Source organism: Oncorhynchus tshawytscha, unplaced genomic scaffold (assembly GCF_018296145.1).
Source record: "Oncorhynchus tshawytscha isolate Ot180627B unplaced genomic scaffold, Otsh_v2.0 Un_scaffold_4246_pilon_pilon, whole genome shotgun sequence".
Classification (NCBI taxonomy): domain Eukaryota; kingdom Metazoa; phylum Chordata; class Actinopteri; order Salmoniformes; family Salmonidae; genus Oncorhynchus; species Oncorhynchus tshawytscha.
Genome location: NW_024609831.1, coordinates 482501 through 506632, shown reverse-complemented (window position 1 = coordinate 506632; position 24132 = coordinate 482501). Strand labels below are relative to the sequence as shown.

The 24132-nt window shown below is 45.3% G+C and overlaps 2 protein-coding genes across 2 annotated transcripts in view; one reads left to right on the top strand and one right to left on the bottom strand.

Annotated features, from left to right (window-relative positions):
- The first annotated feature begins 2245 nt into the window (after positions 1-2245).
- Positions 2246-4436, top strand: cdk5r2a (cyclin-dependent kinase 5, regulatory subunit 2a (p39)). The gene is made up of 2 exons (XM_024409016.2): positions 2246-3084; positions 3250-4436. The coding sequence occupies exons 1-2, from the start codon at positions 2662-2664 to the stop codon at positions 3766-3768; spliced, it is 942 nt and encodes a 313-aa protein (XP_024264784.2). The 5' UTR covers positions 2246-2661; the 3' UTR covers positions 3769-4436.
- A 19498-nt stretch (positions 4437-23934) lies between these two features.
- Positions 23935-24132, bottom strand: part of kalrnb (kalirin RhoGEF kinase b) — a gene marked incomplete at its 5' end in the record, with an annotated part of 61778 nt that continues 61580 nt past the window's right edge. The window contains one exon of the mRNA XM_042319397.1: positions 23935-24132. This exon is cut by the window's right edge and continues 440 nt beyond it.

Genomic DNA, 24132 nt, shown 5'->3' with positions numbered 1-24132 from the left:
CTCCATCTGCCTCTCATCTCTCCCCCTCCTTCCCTCTCTCTCCATCTGCCTCTCATCTCTCCCCTTCCTTCCCTCTCTCTCATCTGCCTCTCATCTCTCCCCTTCCTTCCCTCTCTCTCCATCTGCCTCTCATCTCTCCCCCTCCTTCCCTCTCTCTCCATCTGCCTCTCATCTCTCCCCTTCCTTCCCTCTCTCTCCATCTGCCTCTCATCTCTCCCCTCCTTCCTTCTCTCCATCTGCCTCTCCATCTGCCTCTCATCTCTCCCCTTCCTTCCTTCCCTCTCTCTCCATCTGCCTCTCATCTCTCCCCTTTCCTTCCCTCTCTCTCCATCTGCCTCTCATCTCTCCCCTTCCTTCCCTGCCTCTCTCCATCTGCCTCTCATCTCTCCCCTTCCTTCCCTCTCTCTCCATCTGCCTCTCATCTCTCACCCTCCTTCCCTCTCTCTCCATCTGCCTCTCATCTCTCACCCTCCTTCCCTCTCTCTCCATCTGTCTCTCATCTCTCACCCTCCTTCCCTCTCTCTCCATCTGTCTCTCATCTCTCCCCCCTCCTTCCCTCTGTCTCTCCATCTGCCTCTCATCTCTCACCCTCCTTCCCTCTCTCTCCATCTGCCTCTCATCTCTCACCCTCCTTCCCTCTCTCTCCATCTGCCTCTCATCTCTCACCCTCCTTCCCTCTCTCTCCATCTGTCTCTCATCTCTCACCCTCCTTCCCTCTCTCTCCATCTGTCTCTCATCTCTCCCCCTCCTTCCCTCTCTCTCCATCTGTCTCTCATCTCTCCCCCTCCTTCCCTCTCTCTCCATCTGCCTCTCATCTCTCACCCTCCTTCCCTCACTCTCCATCTGCCTCTCATCTCTCACCCTCCTTCCCTCTCTCTCCATCTGCCTCTCATCTCTCACCCTCCTTCCCTCTCTCTCCATCTGTCTCTCATCTCTCCCCTCCTTCCCTCTCTCTCCATCTGCCTCTCATCTCTCACCCTCCTTCCCTCTCTCTCCATCTGCCTCTCATCTCTCATCTGTCCTCACCCTCCTTCCCCCTCTCTCTGCCTCCATCTGCCTCCTTCCCTCTCTCTCCATCTGCCTCCTTCCCTCCTTCCCTCTCTCTCCATCTGCCTCTCATCTCTCACCCTCCTTCCCTCTCTCTCCATCTGCCTCTCTCTCATCTCTCACCCTCCTTCCCTCTCTCTCCATCTGCCTCTCATCTCTCCCCCTCCTTCCCTCTCTCTCCATCTGTCTCTCATCTCTCCCCTCCTTCCCTCTCTCCATCTGTCTCTCATCTCTCCCCTCCTTCCCTCTCTCCATCTGTCTCTCATCTCTCACCCTCCTTCCCTCTCTCTCCATCTGTCTCTCATCTCTCCCCTCCTTCCCTCTCTCTCCATCTGTCCTCATCTCTCCATCTGCCTCTCATCTCTCACCCTCCTTCCCTCTCTCTCCATCTGCCTCTCATCTCTCATCTTCCCTCTCTCTCCATCTGCCTCTCATCTCTCCCCCTCCTTCCCTCTCTCTCCATCTGTCTCTCATCTCTCCCCTCCTTCCCTCTCTCTCCATCTGTCTCATCTCTCACCCTCCTTCCCTCTCTCTCCATCTGTCTCTCATCTGTCTCTCATCTCTCCCTTCCCTCTCTCCTCCTTCCCCCTCTCTCTCCATCTGCCTCTCATCTCTCCCCCTCCTTCCCTCTCTCTCCATCTGTCTCTCATCTCTCACCCTCCTTCCCTCTCTCTCCATCTGCCTCTCATCTCTCCCCCTCCTTCCCTCTCTCTCCATCTGTCTCTCATCTCTCACCCTCCTTCCCTCACTCTCCATCTGCCTCTCATCTCTCCCCCTCCTTCCCTCTCTCTCCATCTGTCTCTCATCTCTCACCCTCCTTCCCTCTCTCTCCATCTGTCTCTCATCTCTCACCCTCCTTCCCTCTCTCTCCATCTGTCTCTCATCTCTCCCCCTCCTTCCCTCTCTCTCCATCTGCCTCTCATCTCTCACCCTCCTTCCCTCACTCTTCCTCCTGTAAGTCCTTCTCACCTTCTTATCTCTTCCTCACTCCTTCTCTATCCCCCATGAACATCTGCAGCCTGTTTTAACACTCAACAAGCTGGAGATATGGAGGGCATCACACACACACACACACGCACACGCACGCACGCACGCACGCATACACACATTGGTCGAATAACCTGTCAATCTAAGCACCATCCTCTCCGGTTGGACATTTGGAGCTGTAACTCCCGTTTAACGCTTTTAAACCGGCAGCATCTCTCGCGCACCTGCAGTTACCGGCCTCTGTCCATTCCAAGAGCTGAGTGCCGCGCGCTGCGCTGCGACAGAAGGAGTGGCACAGCGTGTGTGTGATCGTGATTCGTGAACGTGTGTGTGATAGAGAGAGGAGAGAGAGAGAAAGAGAGTGAGAGAGAGAGAGGGGGGACGACTGTGTGTTCAATAGAGAGAGAGTCAGAGAGAGAGAGAGAAGAAAATGAGTGAATCTCGCGCATATTGCTGGAATCACCGAGTATCACACACCTCTGGACATCTCTGGACTCTCCGCGGTCAAACCGTCAATGTAGCTGTGTGTGTGAACTTTAATTAAACTATTCGAACACCCCATCGATACGGACTGGGACACAAAGCTCGGGAAGCTCCGTGTGTTGGAAGGCGCTGCGCGCTGCAGACATGGGTACTGTTCTGTCTCTGTCGCCGAGGTCAAGGAAGGCAGCGGGCGGTGTGTGTGTGGACGAGAAACCGGACCTTGCGACCGGCGGGAAACCACAGGAGAAGAGCCTAAAGAAGCGCCACTCGGTGCTGCTCCATGCTCTGACGTGGAAGAGGCTGGTCGCCGCATCGGCCAAGAAGAAGAATGCCAAAAAGGTGAATCCCAAACCCGACGCCAGCCAGGCCAAATCCGATGCCTTGGTGGACCAGCTCAACACCGACAACATCAAGAAATCACAACCGTCCAACGGAATACTCGACCGAAAACCGACAGGGCCCAAACACGGGCCAATTCCTGTGCCTGTTCCTACAGTACCGGACCAGACCCGGCGGCAGACCCAGAATGGGCGCTTATTCATCTCCCCTCGGAGGGTGGTGGTGCAGGTGGGTAACGTGTGTGTGTGTGTGTGTGTGTGTGTGTGTGTGTGTGTGTGTGTGTGTGTGTGTGTGTGTGTGTGTGTGTGTGTGTGTGTGTGTGTGTGTGTGTGTGTGTGTGTGTGTGTGCGCGTGTGTGTGTGTGCCTAACTGTTTGTGTTGTTCGTCCTCCAGGCTTCCACCGGCGAGCTCCTGAGGTGTCTCTCTGACTTTCTCTGCCGCCGCTGCTTCAAGCTCAAAGAGCTCACGGCCAATGAGGTCATCCTGTGGTTCCGTAACGTGGACCGGGCTCTGTTAGTGCAGGGCTGGCAGGACCAGGGCTTCATCACCCCGGCTAACCTGGTCTTCGTCTACTTGCTCTGCCGAGAGGCCGTGGAGGAAGACACGGTGTCTGAATACGAGCTGCAGGCGACCTTCCTCACCTGCCTGTACCTGGCCTACTCCTACATGGGCAACGAGATCTCCTACCCGCTCAAGCCGTTCCTGGTGGAGTCCAACCGTGAGGCCTTCTGGGAGCGGGCCCTTGGTCTCATTGACCGGATGAGCGGGCCAATGTTGAGGATAAACGCAGACCCGCACTACTTTACCGAGGTGTTCCAGGACCTGAAGAACGAGGGAGGGTCAAGGGAGAAGGAGAAGGAGAAGGAGAAGAAGGAGAAAGACGGGAAACGGATAAGCGAGTTGGATCGTTAAGAACTGGATGAGGGGAGGAGAGAGGGAGGGGAGGGGGATTTGGTTTAGGATACGGTCGCGGACACCAGCCACACACCCGCCGGTTGTTTGAGCGGGGATTGAATGTATACGCTTGGTGAACCGGACTAACGCACGACGGGGATTTGATCGGGAACCTGAGTCTGGAATCAGGAGGAATCAGTCACACGCCTAGCTTCACCTCGCCCCGTTACCGAACTGTCGTGTCATGTGTTCAGTCAAAGCTCGGGGAATCTAACGGACACTACACGGGACTTTGGGCGGAAAGAGATAGCTATAGTTAACTTCACTGCATGCTGTATAAAAAGTATTCTGATTGTATCGTTATTGTGGCTTTTGAGAAATGGATAGGCTATTATACGGTGGACTAAAGTGATAGCTTATAGCGCGTCAGTGTTTTGGGGAAAATGTATATATTCGTTTCATAAGAGGGGGAACGTCACCGTGCTCTCCAAGGGACTGGGCTCAGTGGCGCGAGAGACGCTGCCTGCCCCCCACCCCCTCTGAACGTTGAATGTACTATTTTACCACTTCAAACCAACGGGATTCTTTACCGTTAACATGTGGCAACTGTTACTATGGTATTATAAAACGTTCTGTTTTATATATTGTACATTCAAAAATACAAGTATAAATCGTTACAAACGGTCCCCGTGCCTCCCAGCAATGTTTAATTGAATTGCCTTGTGATTAATGTGATGAAGAACATGCAGTATGACGAACGCTGAAAGTTAGCCCTGTATGTAATAATCAGAGGTGTACACTTTCTGGACAGCTTTAGTTTTACTAGACCCAGAGCAACACCATCTCTATGACTGATTATAAGCCTACGACTCTGGAAACCTCAAACGACTAGCCAATAGCCTTCTACAGTGAAGCAACATGCAACAGCTGGGCTGGTACTGATGTCCGTGGGCACATAATGTCCCCAGCTGTGTTAAGGTCCTGGTCAACGAGGCTATAGGTCAAAACGAGTCAATCAAAGTTCAGATGAGATAGAACATCAAGCCATGCAGGTCAACACTGCGTCCATACTCAGATTTAGAACCTCTATAGACATATTGCTCAATTGACAAAATCAAGGTTTATTGGTGGGCTTTTTATAGAAAGAAAAACTGGAGTAGTGATCTCAGCGGCAGGCGGCCCTTGTATGAATGCAAGGCCTTCTTATTGTCGCTGTCCATGGTTCTGAAATCGAGTGGTGCTGAAACCTCGCTGCATGGGAGTGTGATAATGTAGCCTACTGGAGTTTGACAGTGATCTCATTTTCACCAGTGTCATCTTTTTTATCATCGTCATCATCTCCATTATCATCAACACCACCTCCTTCTTCTCCTCCTCATCACTATCTCCATCTGTGCGTGTGTGTTGCCATTCTATGATGACTCATCAGCTCGAGCGCAGAGCTAAAATTTGTGAATAAAGGAAGACGGAACACGTGGTGCAGTTTTCCAAGCAGGTGATTGGATGAGTTTTGCTGCAGTCTGATAGAAGTGGCGCTGTGAAGAAGGAGAAGAGAGGAGGGGAGATACTGCGGAGTCGCGAGCCGGGGGAAGGTGGAATTCAACATTTTCTCTCCCAGCCGCTGCTGCATTCCCGTTCCGTCTCCAAGGCAACAACCGAGACAGCAATGGGGATAAGAAAGACAGACAGAGAGAGGAGGGAGAAAGAGAGAGCGAGAGAGAGAGACTTTACACCAGCTCACATGGCCATGAAGCAAAACGATAGAAAAGATACAAAACTCGTCTCTAAACCTCCTCAAACTCATATAATCTGTTTCCTGATCAGGCTACAACAAATATGTGTTAAAATAATGCTAATGGTTTGGATTTATTAGCCTATACAGAGGCTACTCCTCATCTCCCAAAGAGGCGCGCTTCTTCATTTAGCCTATTTTATTCCCAGTCATTTTGTTGGGCGGCAAGGATAGGCCTTTTTTAATCTCCATAGGTGCAAAAATAATAATCAGTTTCTTTGACGTGATGTAGGCTACTGTTTGTGTCGATTAAGGGGGAAAACCGGTTATGCAACTTCACACCATCAGCAACAGCTTACGGAACACGGGTTACCATGGAGACGCCGCGGAGGCAGCAGGTTGCAGAGAGAAGGAAAGAGAGAGGAGAGAATCAATATTAAATTATTAGCCTACAACAGAGGTGACTTATGGCAAAGATGAACACATCTCATCTGCTTATAATATAGGCTTATACACACACACACACACACACACACACACACACACACACACACACACACACACACACACACACACACACACACACACACACACACACACACACACACACACACACACACACACACACACACACACAGATATTCTAAGGTATAATACTTGTATTGTTACAATGTCTTACAGATGCCTCCTTACAATAACAGAGCATAGGGCTAAAAGAGAAAGAGTAATTGTCCAGTGTTTCTAGATTTCTATGAAATATGACCTATAATTAATGACAATATGAGTGAAATAGCTTTCCTTCCTAAAAAAAATGGTAATTAAGTATGCTAAAAATCAGTTTTTCTGTGTAGGAATGGTGTGGGTTTAGCCCAACAACAGAACGGTGTGGACATACACCGGCCATTAAAAATATTCACGCAAGTAGACCACTGATTGGCCAGCTCATCCTCCACATCATCCTCTATGTGTAAATAGCAAGCATTTTTTAAACCAGTCTGTTTGAGATACACGTTTGAGGTGGGATTTTTAAAGTGTTTTTTCCCCCTCCAATTTATGCTTTGGCCACAAATACGAGTATAAGATGAGTCAACAACATTATTTGGGTTTGAGTTAAAAGAATGTGAACTTCTAAACGTTAGATTTTCACTGGACAGTTACGTTAACCAGTGTGGCCCATTGGACATGTTAGACACAGGATCAACTGGACACATTCAGCTTTCATCATTAAAGCAGGTGTACTTCTGAGAGGAGGTCAGAGGCCTTATTCACAAACTAAACTATCAGTGCTGATCCAGGATCAGTGGATTCGATATGATCTAATAAGGCAAAACTCATCCTAGATCAGCTCTCCTTCTTTAAAGGTCCAATGCAGCTGTTTTAATCTCAATATCAAATCATATCTGGGTAAAAATGAAGTACCTTACTGTGATTGTTCTCAATTAAAATGGCCAAAAATAAGCAATTTTTCAAGCTAGAATTTAGCTAGGACTGGCTGGGAGTGGTCTGAGTGGTGGGGGGGAACTGAAAACTAGCTGTTATTGGCAGACAGGTTTAGAACTCTCTTTCTTATTGGTCTATTAACTAAATTACCGCCTGGGTCACCAGGCTGGCTGAAACTCCATCCCACCACAACAGACTGTGATTTCAGGAGGTCTTTTCAAACAGCTCTTACACTAAAAGGGCTTTATCAAAATGTTCACAATTTCACAGTATTATTACAACCTCCTAGTGTGGAAATAGATATAAAACACAGGAAATCACATTTTTGACTGCACTGGGCCTGTGAGCAGCTTTATGAATATGGGCCCCAGACTCATAGAAAACACATACTGTATGTAGCATAGTGATGGGCCTTCACAGAGTTTAGAAAACCTTGTTTCATTTAGAGCCTACTGTCATTATAAAGGCTGTTGGCAACAAAGGTTCCACTTCGGGTAAGAATTTGAATATTTGTCATGGAATTCTAAGTGCTCTGTATCTATGAGCTGATGCCTCCACCTAGTGGTCCTAAAAGGAGTCACAGTGTGTGTGTGTGTGTGACATTAACTAACATAACTATTTAACTACTCCCTCAACACTTTAAACCTTCAGTCCTTCACCCTCTATAGCAGTTAGTCCCATTTCACTGGCAAATGCATCATTTGCATGACCTGACCTGATAACATCTGGGCACACACACACACACACACACACACACACACACACACACACACACACACACACACACACACACACACACACACACACACACACACACACACACACACAGTGTTGTTATCATTTTGAGTGAAGTTTTTTATGTTGTTTGAGCGTTTCAGCGTTGTGTGAGTGTTGTCCTGACACACACACACACACACACTCACAAACACACACACAAACACACACACACACACACAGTGTTGTTATCATTTTGAGTGAAGTTGTTTTATGTTGTTTGACTGTTTCAGCGTTGTGTGAGTGTTGTCCTGACACACACACTACACACACACTCACAAACACACACACAAACATACACACACCCACAGTGTTGTTATAATTTTGAGTGAAGTTGTTTTATGACGTTTGAGTGTTTCAGCGTTGTGTGAGTGTTGTTTCAGCGTTGTGTGAGTGTTGTCCTGCTCCCCTGTAAGGTCAGGCCGTTTGAATAGTGAGCAGAGGTGGAAATGACTTGCGCCACCCGTTACCAAGCAACCACATGTTAGCCTGGAAACTAATCTTCCTAAAGAGCAAATGTGAAAAACAGACTCCTGCCACCCAAACTCAGACAGACGGTGTGTGTGTGAGAGATGAAAGAGAGAGAGAGCGAGAGAGACCGAGACAAAGACAGAGACAGAGAGAGAGACAGAGACCAAGAGAGTGAGACAGTGAGACAGAGAGAGAGCGACAGAGAGGTAGGCCTAAAGCCTCAGGGTTTCTCTTATCTCCTTTCTATCTCATTTAAGGGCCAATCAGAAACATGGAACACAACCTATTTGACAATCAGGAACTCCCAGGGTGTTTGCATGTTTAATTTGTGACACATTTGACTGTCTGTTAAAAGCACACACCCCTCAGGCACCAACAACACCTACCAATGTGCACTCACACACACCCCAGGCAGCAAGTCACCAGCAAGCTCCACCAAGACCCTCTTGACCTGTGTGTGTGTGTGTCATTATAGGCCTATTATTCATCTTAATTTAAATACATTTTATTCGACTTTATTAAACGTAGTTCGTTGTCAGACATTTGGTCCGGTTGGAGAGCTCTCCGCTGTGTCCGCCAGGCCGCACGCACGGCACGTTAATGTTTAACCGATTCCTCCATCAGACTACCCTACTATTACCGTGCCATTTCAACCACACTGTTGGAAGGGACTTGGATCTCCGTGGTAGCATACGTCCCCGGTCCTATTCTCTCTGCCCACGAGAGAAAATGCAATGTCAATATTTACTAAATAATGAACAGACACGCAACGGCCATTAGAACTCCGCTTCCATGTAGATAGTGCCCACCTGCTCAACACAAAGAAAAAAGTAGAAAAAGTCATTTCAGAATTTTTCTTTGTATGTCTATGCGACAACTATACAGGCCTCTATGCCTGCGTTGGTAGCCTATCTGCTCAAAACTGGGCTCTGATCCAATTACTTGTCCCTACTGGAATATTGTAGAGCCGGCTAATCTCTAATGAGTGGTCGATGGATTATATGTTTATAGCGCCTTTTCAAATTATATTCACATTTATTTTAACTTTATCCCCTTTTCCGTCTGCTTTGTTTTTTGTTGTTGCTTTGTTTTCACGCAGTTTTCCTGCACCTGCTTAACGCGAGCCGAACGAACAAAACGTCATCTTCATCATGTATTGTGCGCGTGGCTCAGCGTGAGGCAGGTGCAGATCTCTCTCCATTTGGAATGGTGCTCACCTTCTCGAGAGGGAAACATTGAGGCAAACACAGACAGAATAGACTCCAGGGGAAAGTCCAGAGACGGAGTTATGGAGTTGTCATTGGTGATGTACTGGTAGCCTAAAATAAATCAAATCAAGTTGAGTTGATGCTGACCAAAAGCTGTTTATTCGAAGCAGCAGATGATTTTATTTTGCATAAAGGAATTTCATAAAGCAGATTGTGAAAATAAAACTTTTGGGCAACATATATAGCCTAACCTATAAGACTCACTTGCCTGCATTGAAGGTGCACAGCTGGAGATGAAGATGTCTTGTTGGTCAGAACCGAGACGTCCTCTCTCTCATGGGTGGGTATAGCCTTCAGACCCTGCTCGAGCCAGTGTCCTGGATTTATAGGTGGTGTAACACCGAGAACATGAGAAGGGTTGGGGGTTTGACTCTTCCCGGACACACCTGCTGCAGGACTATATGAACCCTAGACGCCGATCTAAGGCCAGTTTTTGGTTGAGTTTAGGATTTGGGGGAGGGTAAACTGAACCTAGATCTGTGCCTACGGGCAATTTACACACTCCCTCGCGATGGAATTGGCCAGGATCCGAGAGGGGCGCGGCGAGAGGTGGAGGGTTGTTCTACTCCATTTTGGGTGTTCCGGTACTGTCTGAAGAGCTTCGCATACAAACTTCACTTTTTCATGGTACACCTTTTGTCAAATTTGCCGTCAAAAGTAGATTGTTTTTGGGGGGCATTTAAGCTAACCCTTCCCTTAACCTAATTATCCTAACCTGCTACGTTACTTCCTAATCTGCTGCTTAAATTCTCTTAAACCTGCTACAAAAAGTCCATTTTGACAAAAGCTCCATCTCCTCTAGACAAAACCCTTTTTTCATACCCTCGTAGGCAGTTGCTCTTTAACGGATAGAGCTGATAAGGTTGATCGGCTGGAAACAGAGGGAAGAGGATGGAAAGATGTTGAACTTACTATATGCCTCAGGGAGGTGTGAATTAAGGGCTCAGAATTGTTTTACATAGTGTTTTTCCCAGTTTGGAAGGAAGCTTTTCAAAGGTATTTGAATATAGCAGGCCAAACCTAATCATGTCATACACTCCCCTATGAATGCTGGGAATGCAGTTTATGGGCTCCCGAGTGGCGCAGCGGTCTAAGGCACTGCATCTCAGTGCAAGAGGCTTCAATACAGTCCCTGGTTTGAATCCAGGCTGTATCACATCCGGCCGTGATTGGGAGTCCCATAGGGCGGCGCACAATTGGCCCAGCGTCGTCCGGGTTTGACCGGTGTAGGCTGTCACTGTAAATAAGAATTTGTTCTTAACTGACTTGCCTAGTTAAATAAAGGTTAAATAAAATATGTTGTGCCCAGTAGAAATAAATGGTAAATAATGTATGGTGTCATTTTGGAGTCACTTTTATTATAAATAAGAATAGAATATGTTTCTGAACACGTCTACATGATGCTCCCATGACTATGGATAATCATGAATAAATCGTGAATAATGAGGCATGAATATCAACCCCCCCAAAACCTCCCGTTATTGGTAATGGTGAGAGGATAATATGTTTTGGGGGCATGATCGTTGTTGTGCAGCTGTAACTTTCTCACTCATCATTATTCACTATTCATTCATGATTATATGTAATCATGGTAGCATCCACATGAATGTAGAATTGTTTAGAAGCATATTCTATTCTTATTTACAATAAAGAATAACACAATACATTATGTACCGTTCATTTCTACTGGACACACCATAATCCGAAACGCAAATGCATCCAAATGTCGAGTCACAGCATGATGTAGTAACTGCATGCTCGGAATATGGGAACAAATACTAACTTTTTGATTATATTTAATAAAGTATAAGTTAAATGTGTCCAAATACTTATGACACCTTCAAATGGGGAGACTAGATACATAATTATTACATTGTTTATTGAACCTTTATCTAGGCAAGTCAGTTAAGAACAATTTTTTATTTACAATGACGGCCTAAAACAAAACACATCATCCAAAACACAACCAAAACAAACAGCAAATGCATCCAACAAGTTTGTAGAGTCACAAGCTGGATGTCGTCATTGTGTGGTAGGACTATGGGACCAAATAATTTGTAGAGTCACAAGCGTGATGTCGTCATTGTGTGGTAGGACTATGGGACCAAATAGTTTGTAGAGTCACAAGCGTGATGTCGTCATTGTGTGGTAGGACTATGGGACCAAATAGTTTGTAGAGTCACAAGCGTGATGTCGTCATTGTGTGGTAGGACTATGGGACCAAATAGTTTGTAGAGTCACAAGCTGGATGTCGTCATTGTGTGGTAGGACTATGGGACCAAATAGTTTGTAGAGTCACAAGCTGGATGTCGTCATTGTGTGGTAGGACTATGGGACCAAATAGTTTGTAGAGTCACAAGCTGATGTCGTCATTGTGTGGTAGGACTATGGGACCAAATAGTTTGTAGAGTCACAAGCTGGATGTGTGGTAGGACTATGGGACCAAATAGTTTGTAGAGTCACAAGCTGGATGTCGTCATTGTGTGGTAGGACTATGGGACCAAATAGTTTGTAGAGTCACAAGCTGGATGTCGTCATTGTGTGGTAGGACTATGGGACCAAATAGTTTGTAGAGTCACAAGCTGGATGTCGTCATTGTGTGGTAGGACTATGGGACCAAATAGTTTGTAGAGTCACAAGCTGGATGTCGTCATTGTGTGGTAGGACTATGGGACCAAATAGTTTGTAGAGTCACAAGCTGGATGTCGTCATTGTGTGGTAGCTGGATGTCGTCATTGTGTGGTAGGACTATGGGACCAAATAGTTTGTAGAGTCACAAGCTGATGTCACATTGTGTGGTAGGACTATGGGACCAAATAGTTTGTAGAGTCACAAGCTGGATGTCGTCATTGTGTGGTAGGACTATGGGACCAAATAGTTTGTAGAGTCACAAGCTGGATGTCGTCATTGTGTGGTAGGACTATGGGACCAAATAGTTTGTAGAGTCACAAGCTGGATGTCGTCATTGTGTGGTAGGACTATGGGACCAAATAGTTTGTAGAGTCACAAGCTGGATGTCGTCATTGTGTGGTAGGACTATGGGACCAAATAGTTTGTAGAGTCAGTCACAAGCTGGGACCAAATAGTTTGTAGAGTCACAAGCTGGATGTCATTGTGTGGTAGGACTAAGCTGGGACCAAATGTGGTAGTTTGTTTGTAGAGTCACAAGCTGGATGTCGCTGGATCATTGTGTGGTAGGACTATGGGACCAAATAGTTTGTAGAGTCACAAGCTGGATGTCGTCATTGTGTGGTAGGACTATGGGACCAAATAGTTTGTAGAGTCACAAGCTGGATGTCGTCATTGTGTGGTAGGACTATGGGACCAAATAGTTTGTAGAGTCACAAGTCACTATGGGACCAAATAGTTTGTAGAGTGCTGGATGTCGTCATTGTGTGGTAGGACTATGGGACCAAATAGTTTGTAGAGTCACAAGCTGGATGTCGTCATTGTGTGGTAGGACTATGGGACCAAATAGTTTGTAGAGTCACAAGCTGGATGTCGTCATTGTGTGGTAGGACTATGGGACCAAATAGTTTGTAGAGTCACAAGCTGGATGTCGGTGTGGTAGGACTATGGGACCAAATAGTTTGTAGAGTCACAAGCTGGATGTCGTCATTGTGTGGTAGGACTATGGGACCAAATAGTTTGTAGAGTCACAAGCTGGATGTCGTCATTGTGTGGTAGGACTATGGGACCAAATAGTTTGTAGAGTCACAAGCTGGATGTCGTCATTGTGTGGTAGGACTATGGGACCAAATAGTTTGTAGAGTCACAAGCTGGATGTCGTCATTGTGTGGTAGGACTATGGGACCAAATAGTTTGTAGAGTCACAAGCTGGATGTCGCCATTGTGTGGTAGGACTATTGTGTGGTAGGACTATGGGACCAAATAGTTTGTAGAGTCACAAGCTGGATGTCGTCATTGTGTGGTAGGACTATGGGACCAAATAGTTTGTAGAGTCACAAGCTGGATGTCGTCATTGTGTGGTAGGACTATGGGACCAAATAGTTTGTAGAGTCACAAGCTGGATGTCGTCATTGTGTGGTAGGACTATGGGACCAAATAGTTTGTAGAGTCACAAGCTGGATGTCGTCATTGTGTGGTAGGACTATGGGACCAAATAGTTTGTAGAGTCACAAGCTGGATGTCGTCATTGTGTGGTAGGACTATGGGACCAAATAGTTTGTAGAGTCACAAGCTGGATGTCGTCATTGTGTGGTAGGACTATGGGACCAAATAGTTTGTAGAGTCACAAGCTGGATGTCGTCATTGTGTGGTAGGACTATGGGACCAAATAGTTTGTAGAGTCACAAGCTGGATGTCGTCATTGTGTGGTAGGACTATGGGACCAAATAGTTTGTAGAGTCACAAGCTGGATGTCGTCATTGTGTGGTAGGACTATGGGACCAAATAGTTTGTAGAGTCACAAGCTGGATGTCGTCATTGTGTGGTAGGACTATGGGACCAAATAGTTTGTAGAGTCACAAGCTGGATGTCGTCATTGTGTGGTAGGACTATGGGACCAAATAGTTTGTAGAGTCACAAGCTGGATGTCGTCATTGTGTGGTAGGACTATGGGACCAAATAGTTTGTAGGTCAGGACTATGGGACCATTGTGTGGTAGGACTATGGGACCAAATAGTTTGTAGAGTCACAAGCTGGATGTCGTCATTGTGTGGTAGGACTATGGGACCAAATAGTTTGTAGAGTCACAAGCTGGATGTCGTCATTGTGTGGTAGGACTATGGGACCAAATAGTTTGTAGAGTCACAAGCTGGATGTCGTCATTGTGTGGTAGGACTATGGGACCAAATAGTTTGTAGAGTCACAAGCTGGATGTCGTCATTGTGTGGGACTAGGACTATGGGACCAAATAGTTTGTAGAGTCACAAGCTGGATGTCGTCATTGTGTGGTAGGACTATGGGACCAAATAGTTTGTAGAGTCACAAGCTGGATGTCGTCATTGTGTGGTAGGACTATGGGACCAAATAGTTTGTAGAGTCACAAGCTGGATGTCGTCATTGTGTGGTAGGACTATGGGACCAAATAGTTTGTAGAGTCACAAGCTGGATGTCGTCATTGTGTGGTAGGACTATGGGACCAAATACTAAACTGTTGACTCAATTTACACGATAAGTGAATTTGTCCAAACACTTTTGACACCTCCAAATGGGGGGACTAGATACATAAAGTACATACATATTTAAATAGTAAACAGATATGTATGCAATACTCTCAAATAAAAGGTGACATTCTGTGCTGTTACCTCACATAAAATCCAAAATGCTGGAGTATAAAGATAAATGTAAAGTTTTAGCTTCCTGTCCAAATAAATGCATAGGGGAGTTTATATATATGATGATTACTATACAGTAGGGAAGGAACTCACACCAATGTTTGTGCAACGCCTGAGTGAGCCACCCCTCGCGCCTGACTGACATCGCTTCTTTCTTTCCTTCCTTCCCTCTTCCCACTCACTTATCTACCTACCAATCAGTGATTACCTCTAGGAAGGAAGGAAGGATGCATCTGTAAGTATTGGTACAGAGCCTGACTTTATTTAGTGGACTCTAGCTCCCCCATGTGGTGGTCAGAACTTAAGTCTCATATTCATTAAGTGTCCCAGTGTATGAGTACTGATCTAGGATCAGTTTTACTTTTTAGATTATAATGAATGGACCAGAATTTAACCTGAGAGGCTTCATGAATACCAGCCCAGATCTTACTACTATGGCCCTGTCCAGAAACAACCCCTAGGCCCTACCCTCTATGGCCCTGTCCAGAAACAACCCCTAGGCCCTACCCTCTATGGCCCTGTCCAGAAACAACCCCTAGGCCCTACGCTCTATGGCCCCGTCCAGAAACAACCCCTAGGCCCTACGCTCTATGGCCCCGTCCAGAAACAACCCCTAGGCCCTACCCTCTATGGCCCCATCCAGAAACAACCCCTAGGCCCTACCCTCTATGGCCCCGTCCAGAAACAACCCCTAGGCCCTACCCTCTATGGCCCTGTCCAGAAACAACCCCTAGGCCAAAACCTCTATGGCCCCGTCCAGAAACAATCCCTAGGCCCTACCCTCTATGGCCCCGTCCAGAAACAACCCCTAGGCCCTACCCTCTATGGCCCCGTCCAGAAACAACTCCTAGGCCCTACCCTCTATGGCCCCGTCCAGAAACAACTCCTAGGCCCTACCCTCTATGGCCCCGTCCAGAAACAACTCCTAGGCCCTACCCTCTATGGCCCCGTCCAGAAACAACTCCTAGGCCCTACCCTCTATGGCCCCGTCCAGAAACAACCCCTAGGCCCTACCCTCTATGGCCCCGTCCAGAAACAACCCCTAGGCCCTACCCTCTATGGAATGTTTTCCCACACAAGGGAACAGATTCCATTACACCATAGCCTATGTGTGAACAGTATGTTTATGTCATATAATTGTAGGTTTTATTGACCACCTGCCCCAATGATCTGCTGCTGATGACTGGGATGAATGTAGGAGCAGATTTCAGGAGCAGGACAAGACACCCTCATTTTGACTGATGACTGGGGTGAATGTAGGAGCAGATTTCAGGAGCAGGACAAGACACACTCATTTTGACTGATGACTGGGGTGAATGTAGGAGCAGATTTCAGGAGCAGGACAAGACACACTCATTTTGACTGATGACTGGGATGAATGTAGGAGCAGATTTCAGGAGCAGGACAAGACACACTCATTTTGACTGATGACTGGGATGAATGTAGGAGCAGATTTCAGGAGCAGGACAAGACACACTCATTTTGACTGATGACTGGGATGAATGTAGGAGCAGATTTCAGCAGCAGGACAAGACACACTCATTTTGACTGATGACTGGGATGAATGTAGGAGCAGATTTCAGCAGCAGGACAAGACACACTCATTTTGACTGATGACTGATGTGAGAGCATGTACGTGACAGGCCTATCTGGCTTATATGATTATGATGGTCATAATGCTTCATGACAGTATCATAAAGTGTATTTTCTACAAATGATTTAAAATATGATTTAAACAACATGACTGTAAAGAATTCATAACAACAACAACTAAGGATTTAAGAAACACATTTTCAAACGAAAGGAAACTTCTTGGCAGGAAAAAAACTAAGTTGAATAAATGTGGGTTTTGACAGTTAGGTAGGTGCCATAACCAGCCATAACACAACATGTGTAAATATATGGGTCATGACAGTGTTATGACAAGTTATGTCAGATGTTGTGACAGTGGGTGTTAAGTAAAGTGCTACCGTTCCTTTCTATACCTGCATAGGTGCTGCTATCACCCCTATGGGTTAAACTACCTTATAAGGGCAGGATCATACCCAATGATCTACTAACACCCAGAAGGGCATGCTGGCATTAACACAAACACACACACACACACACACACACACACACACACACACACACACACACACTCACACACTCACACTCACACTCACACACACACACACACACACACACACACACACACACACACACACACACACACACACACACACACACACACACACACACACACACACACACACTGTGAAGTGGTCATGTGTGTTAACGGAGAAATCAGGTGGAATCCTGTCTGTATTATTGCACAAATTCTGTGGAATCCTGTCTGTATTAATGTAAGAAATTGAGCTCAGGTGCATCCTGTTTCTATTGATCGTCCTTGAGATGTTTCTACAACTTGATTGGAGTCAACCTGTGGTCAATTTAATTGATTGAGCATGATTTGGAAAGGCACACACCTGTCTATATAAGATCCCACAGTTGACAGTGCACATCAGAGCAAAAACCAAGCCATGAAGTCGAAGGAATTGTCCGTAGGAAACCGAGAAAGGATTCTGTCAAGGCACAGATCTGGGGAAGGGTACCAAAACATTCTGAAGCATTAAAGGTCCCCAAGAACACAGTGGCCTCCATCATTCTTAAATGGAAGAAGTTTGGAACCAACAAGACTCTTCCTAGAGCTGGCCACCCGGCAAAACTGAGCAATCGGGGGAGAAGGGCCTTGGTCAGGGAGGTGACCAAGAACCCGATGGTCACGCTGACAGAGCTCAAGAGTTCCTCTGCTGAGATGGGAGAACCTTCCAGAAGGACAAATATCTCTGCAGCACTCCACCAATCAAGCCTTAATGGTAGAGTGGCCAGATGGAAAACACTCCTCAGTAAAAGGCGCATGACAGCCCGCTTGGAGTTTGCCAAAAGGAACCTAAAGGACTCTCAGACCATAAGAAACAAGATTATCTGGTCTGATGAAACCACGATTGAACTCTTTGGCCTGAATGCCAAGAGTCATGTCTGGAGGAAACCTGGCCCCATCCCTACGGTGAAGCATGAGGGTGGCAGTGTCACGCTGTGGGGATTCTATGTTTTGTGTTCTATGTTTTCTATTTCTGTGTGTTTGGCCGGGTGTGATTCTCAATCAGAGGCAGCTGTTTATCGTTGTTTCTGATTGAGAACCATACTTAGGTAGCCTTTTCCCACCTGTGTTTTGTGGGTAGTTGTTTTCTGTTTTATGTCTGCACCAGACAGAACTGTTTCGGTTTTGTTCGTTCTCTTTGTTGTTTTTGTTATTCAGTGTTCAGTTCTATTAAAATATCATGAACACTTACCACGCTGCGCTTTGGTCCACTTCTTCAAACAGCCGTTACACTTCTGGAGAAGTCTCTGAATGTCCTTGAGTAGCACTGCCAGAACCCGGACTTGAACCCGATCAAATGTCTCTGGAGAGACCTGAAAATAGCTGTGCAGCGATGCTCCCCATCCAACCTGACAGAGCTTGAGAGGATCTGCAGAGAAGAATGGGAGAAACTCCCCAAATACAGGTGTGCCAAGCTTGTAGCGTCATACCCAAGAAGACTCAAGGCTGTACACACTGCCAAAGGTGCTTCAACAAAGTACTGAGTAAAGGGTATGAATACTTATGTAAATGTGATATCAGTTTTCATTTATAATACATTTGCAAACATTTCTAAAAAGCTGTTTTTGCTTTATGGGGTATTGTGTGTAGATGGATGAGAAAAAACATATATTTCATCCATTTTAGAATAAGGCTGTAAAGTAACAAAATGTGGAAAAAGAAGGGGTCTGAATACTTTCTGAATGCACTGTATGTAGAATCCTGTATGTTAATGGAGGACGTATGTAGAATCCTGTATGTGTTAATGGAGGATGTATGTAGAATCCTGTATGTTAATGGAGGACGTATGTAGAATCCTGTATGTGTTAATGGAGGATGTATGTAGAATCCTGTATGTGTTAATGGAGGACGTATGTAGAATCCTGTATGTGTTAATGGAGGACGTATGTAGAATCCTGTATGTTAATAGGGGATGTATGTAGAATCCTGTATGTGTTAATGGAGGACGTATGTAGAATCCTGTATGTGTTAATGGAGGACGTATGTAGAATCCTGTATGTGTTAATGGAGGACGTATGTAGAATCCTGAGTGTTAATAGAGGAAGTATGTAGAATCCTGTGTGTTAATAGAGGAAGTATGTAGAATCCTGTGTGTTAATAGAGGAAGTATGTAGAATCCTGTATGTTAATAGAGGAAGTACAGTGCCTTGCGAAAGTATTCGGCCCCCTTGAACTTTGCGACCTTTTGCCACATTTCAGGCTTCAAACATAAAGATATAAAACTGTATTTTTTTGTGAAGAATCAACAACAAGTGGGGCACAATCATGAAGTGGAACGACATTTATTGGATATTTCAATTTTTTAAACAAATCAAAAACTGAAAAATTGGGCGTGCAAAATTATTCAGCCCCTTTACTTTCAGTGCAGCAAACTCTCTCCAGAAGTTCAGTGAGGATCTCTGAATGATCCAATGTTGACCTAAATGACTAATGATGATAAATACAATCCACCTGTGTGTAATCAAGTCTCCGTATAAATGCACCTGCACTGTGATAGTCTCAGAGGTCCGTTAAAAGCGCAGAGAGCATCATGAAGAACAAGGAACACACCAGGCAGGTCTGAGATACTGTTGTGAAGAAGTTTAAAGCCGGATTTGGATACAAAAAGATTTCCCAAGCTTTAAACATCCCAAGGAGCACTGTGCAAGCGATAATATTGAAATGGAAGGAGTATCAGACCACTGCAAATCTACCAAGACCTGGCCGTCCCTCTAAACTTTCAGCTCATACAAGGAGAAGACTGATCAGAGATGCAGCCAAGAGGCCCATGATCACTCTGGATGAACTGCAGAGATCTACAGCTGAGGTGGGAGACTCTGTCCATAGGACAACAATCAGTTGTATATTGCACAAATCTGGCCTTTATGGAAGAGTGGCAAGAAGAAAGCCATTTCTTAAAGATATCCATAAAAAGTATCGTTTAAAGTTTGCCACAAGCCACCTGGGAGACACACCAAACATGTGGAAGAAGGTGCTCTGGTCAGATGAAACCAAAATTTAACTTTTTGGCAACAATGCAAAACGTTATGTTTGGCGTAAAAGCAACACAGCTCATCACCCTGAACACACCATCCCCACTGTCAAACATGGTGGTGGCAGCATCATGGTTTGGGCCTGCTTTTCTTCAGCAGGGACATGGAAGATGGTTAAAATTGATGGGAAGATGGATGGAGCCAAATACAGGACCATTCTGGAAGAAAACCTGATGGAGTCTGCAAAAGACCTGAGACTGGGATGGAGATTTGTCTTCCAACAAGACAATGATCTAAAACATAAAGCAAAATCTACAATGGAATGGTTCAAAAATAAACATATCCAGGTGTTAGAATGGCCAAGTCAAAGTCCAGACCTGAATCCAATCGAGAATCTGTGGAAAGAACTGAAAGCTGCTGTTCACAAATGCTCTCCATCCAACCTCACTGAGCTCGAGCTGTTTTGCAAGGAGGAATGGGAAAAGATTTCAGTCTCTCGATGTGCAAAACTGATAGAGACATACCCCAAGTGACTTACAGCTGTAATCGCAGCAAAAGGTGGCGCTACAAAGTATTAACTTAAGGGGGCTGAATAATTTTGCACGCCCAATTTTTCAGTTTTTGATTTGTTAAAAAAGTTTGAAATATCCAATAAATGTCGTTCCACTTCATGATTGTGTCCCACTTGTTGTTGATTCTTCACAAAAAAATACAGTTTTATATCTTTAGGTTTGAAGCCTGAAATGTGGCAAAAGGTCGCAAAGTTCAAGGGGGCCGAATACTTTCGCAAGGCACTGTATGTAGAATCCTGTGTGTTAATAGAGGAAGTTTGTAGAATCCTGTGTGTGTTAATGGAGGAAGTATGTAGAATCCTGTGTGTTAATGAGGCTATGTAGAATCCTGTGTGTTAATGGTACCTAATGTCCGTAGAATCCTGTGTGTTAATAGAGGAAGTATGTAGAATCCTGTGTGTTAATGGAGGAAGTATGTAGAATCCTGTGTGTTAATAGAGGAAGTTTGTAGAATCCTGTGTGTGTTAATGGAGTGTAGAATCTGTTAATGTGGGAGGAAGTATGTCATATGTTCCTGTTCCTTTCTCTTCATGTAGATCTTCTCTAACTCCTGTGTGTTAATAGAGAAGTATGTAGAATCCTGTGTGTGTTAATAGAGGAAGTATGTAGAATCTGTGTGCTGTTAATAGAGGAGGGACTCCCGTTGTGTAATAGAGGAAGTACTTTCTGAATCATGTGTGTTAATGAGGAAGTTGTAGAATCCTGTGTGTTAATAGAGGAAGTTTGTAGAATCTGTGTGTTAATAGAGGAAGTATGTAGAATCCTGTGTTTTTACATTAAAGGACTCTGTTTTTGTTAGAATCCTGTGTGTTAATAGAGGAAGTATGTAGAATCAGTGTTTAATAGAGGAAGTATGTAGAATCCTGTGTGTTAATAGAGGAAGTATGTAGAATCCTGTGTGTTAATAGAGGAAGTATGTAGAATCCTGTGTGTTAATAGAGGACGTATGTAGAATCCTGTGTGTGTTAATAGAGGACGTATGTAGAATCCCGTGTGTTAATAGAGGAAGTATGTAGAATCATGTGTGTTAATAGAGGAAGTATGTAGAATCATGTGTGTGTTAATGAGGGAAGCCTGCAGTCAAACAGTGTACATGTACATTACACTGTATATGAAGAGACACAACAAGGTTCCTATAGAAAGGCCTTATCACTCTAGCTTAGCATATTCACGACCGCCAAGCTAGCTATGGAGAACCACGTGATCACATTCAGTGCAGTATTCCATTGAAATAAAGTGATTTTTTTTTACAAATGAGTCATTTTTGGCCAAATGTGCAAATGTGTCATTTATGGACAAATGTGTCATTTTGTCACATGGTGAAGACATTCAGCTACGTAAGAGACTGTCTGGAAGCCAGCTAATGTATTTACACTCTGAAACGTTTTCCATCCTCTCTGCTGTGGTCATCTGAGTTAATGTGCCAATAGCTATCCCCATTTCACTGGCAAAGAACCCCGTTGTGTGACGTTTGACACTATGCATCGGTGCCTTCATAACGACAGACAGATACAGACAGACTACAGTATTAGTATCGACTACATACACATGTTCCATTTCAGAGATGAAAAATGGTCTTTATTACAAACCACCATACAGAACTCATAGAGGTGAGATAGCAGCCATTTTGCAAGTACACATCACTGTATAATAACCTGTATGGCTAAGAGGGGCTAGGTCCCAAATCACACCCTACTCCCCATATAGTGCACTCCTTCAGGCAAAAGTAGTGCACTACATGGGGAATATGATGTCTTTTGAGTTTTGCCCAGAGCCTGTATAACCTGTGTAGTATGAAGCTATAGGCAGCAGTGCTGCCACTGCAGATACAAACCGGGGTTAGAAGTTACCCCCAGACACTGACCTAGGGTCAGTTTAGTGTTTCTACTCACGGTTAAGGTCAGATTGGGGAGAGAGTAACCTGATCCTAGATCTGTGCTGAAGGGCAACTTTTACCCTGAGCAGGGGAGAGTTGAAGGGTTAACTAGTTCAGCAGTTAATTAAAACCTGAAAATCCAATATGGCGGCAAGGCTTCTGTTTAATATGAAGGAGTTGGACTGACGTGTTCCCTAGCTCCCTGTTGTCCTGTTAAATCATGTACATGTCTGTAAAATACTATTTACATATTTTCCAAAGAATGCATAATATTACGGTTCAAACTCTGGGTGACATTTAAAAGTATGAGGATGCACACTCTAGAGTCCTTCACACTGCCCAACAGCAGCTCTACAGGAACAGGAAACCACATCAAAGGGACACAGGGATTGATCAGTGAAAAAACACAGAGAACACAGGGGTTTCTATTCAATACAAACAGAACCCAAAGGACAACCAACACGCACACGCACACACACACACACACACACACACACACACACACACACACACACAAACAGAACACCAAAGGACAACACACACACACACACACACACACACACACACACACACACACACACACACACACACACACACACACACACACACACACACACACACACACACACACACACACACACACACACACACACACACCATACATGCAAGCACTCATACACAAACGCACCCACACGCACACACACATACAGATGTTAACGTGACAATACTTCTCTTCTCTGTTTTCTATTCAGGTGAAAAACAGAATATATGAATCATATAAGAACTATATATACTTCATAATGCGCTCAGAGCTCTATTTACGTGGTGAGACTTTCGCTTTCTTTTACACATATTAACAAACAGGAAATGATGTCACCTCACCGGGGTCATGGGTTGGGGTGGATGGGTGAGGGTTCAGTCCATTTATTTTGACCCCCACGCCATGAAAGCAGAAACATCACGTGCTGACACTATGTTTTTTCACCGATATGTAAAAACAACCATTATTACAACGTAATTTCTTGCTTGTCTCCAGCAGATATATTTTACCTTTGACCCTCCACTTGAGTCTGGTTCCTTAATGAGGTGGGAGAGTCTCTGACAGCTGTTCTCAGTCTTGTTTTATTCTAGAATCCCAGAGTTCCGGAATGACTGAGGCAGAAGCCCTTAGTGGCCTCATCAGTTTGGATGTTCCAAAGGCAACAGCCCCTAGTGACCTCATCAGTTGGGATGTTCCAAAGGCAGCAGCCCTTAGTGACCTCATCAGTGTGGATGTTCCAAAGGCAGCAGACCTTAGTGACCTCATCAGTGTGGATGTTCCAAAGGCAACAGCCCCTAGTGACCTCATCAGTTGGGATGTTCCAAAGGCAGCAGCCCTTAGTGACCTCATCAGTGTGGATGTTCCAAAGGCAGCAGCCCTTAGTGACCTCATCAGTGTGGATGTTCCAAAGGCAGCAGACCTTAGTGACCTCATCAGTGTGGATGTTCCAAAGGCAGCAGCCCTTAGTGACATCATCAGTGTGGATGTTCCAAAGGCAGCGGCCCTTAGTGGCCTCATCAGTTTGGGTGTTCCAAAGGCAGCAGCCCTTAGTGTCATCATCAGTTGGCAGCGGCCCTTAGTGGCCCCATCAGTTGGACCTCATCAGTTGCGATGTTCCATAGGCTGCAGCCATTAGTGACCTCATCAGTTGGCAGCGGCCCTTAGTGGCCTCATCAGTTGGGATGTTCCATAGGCATACTGTGTGTCCATTCACTTCAAATCCCTCTGTCTGGACCTGCAGCTCTTTGGCCTCTTTTCACCAGTGTGAGGAAATCCAGTAGTTGGTTACTAGTG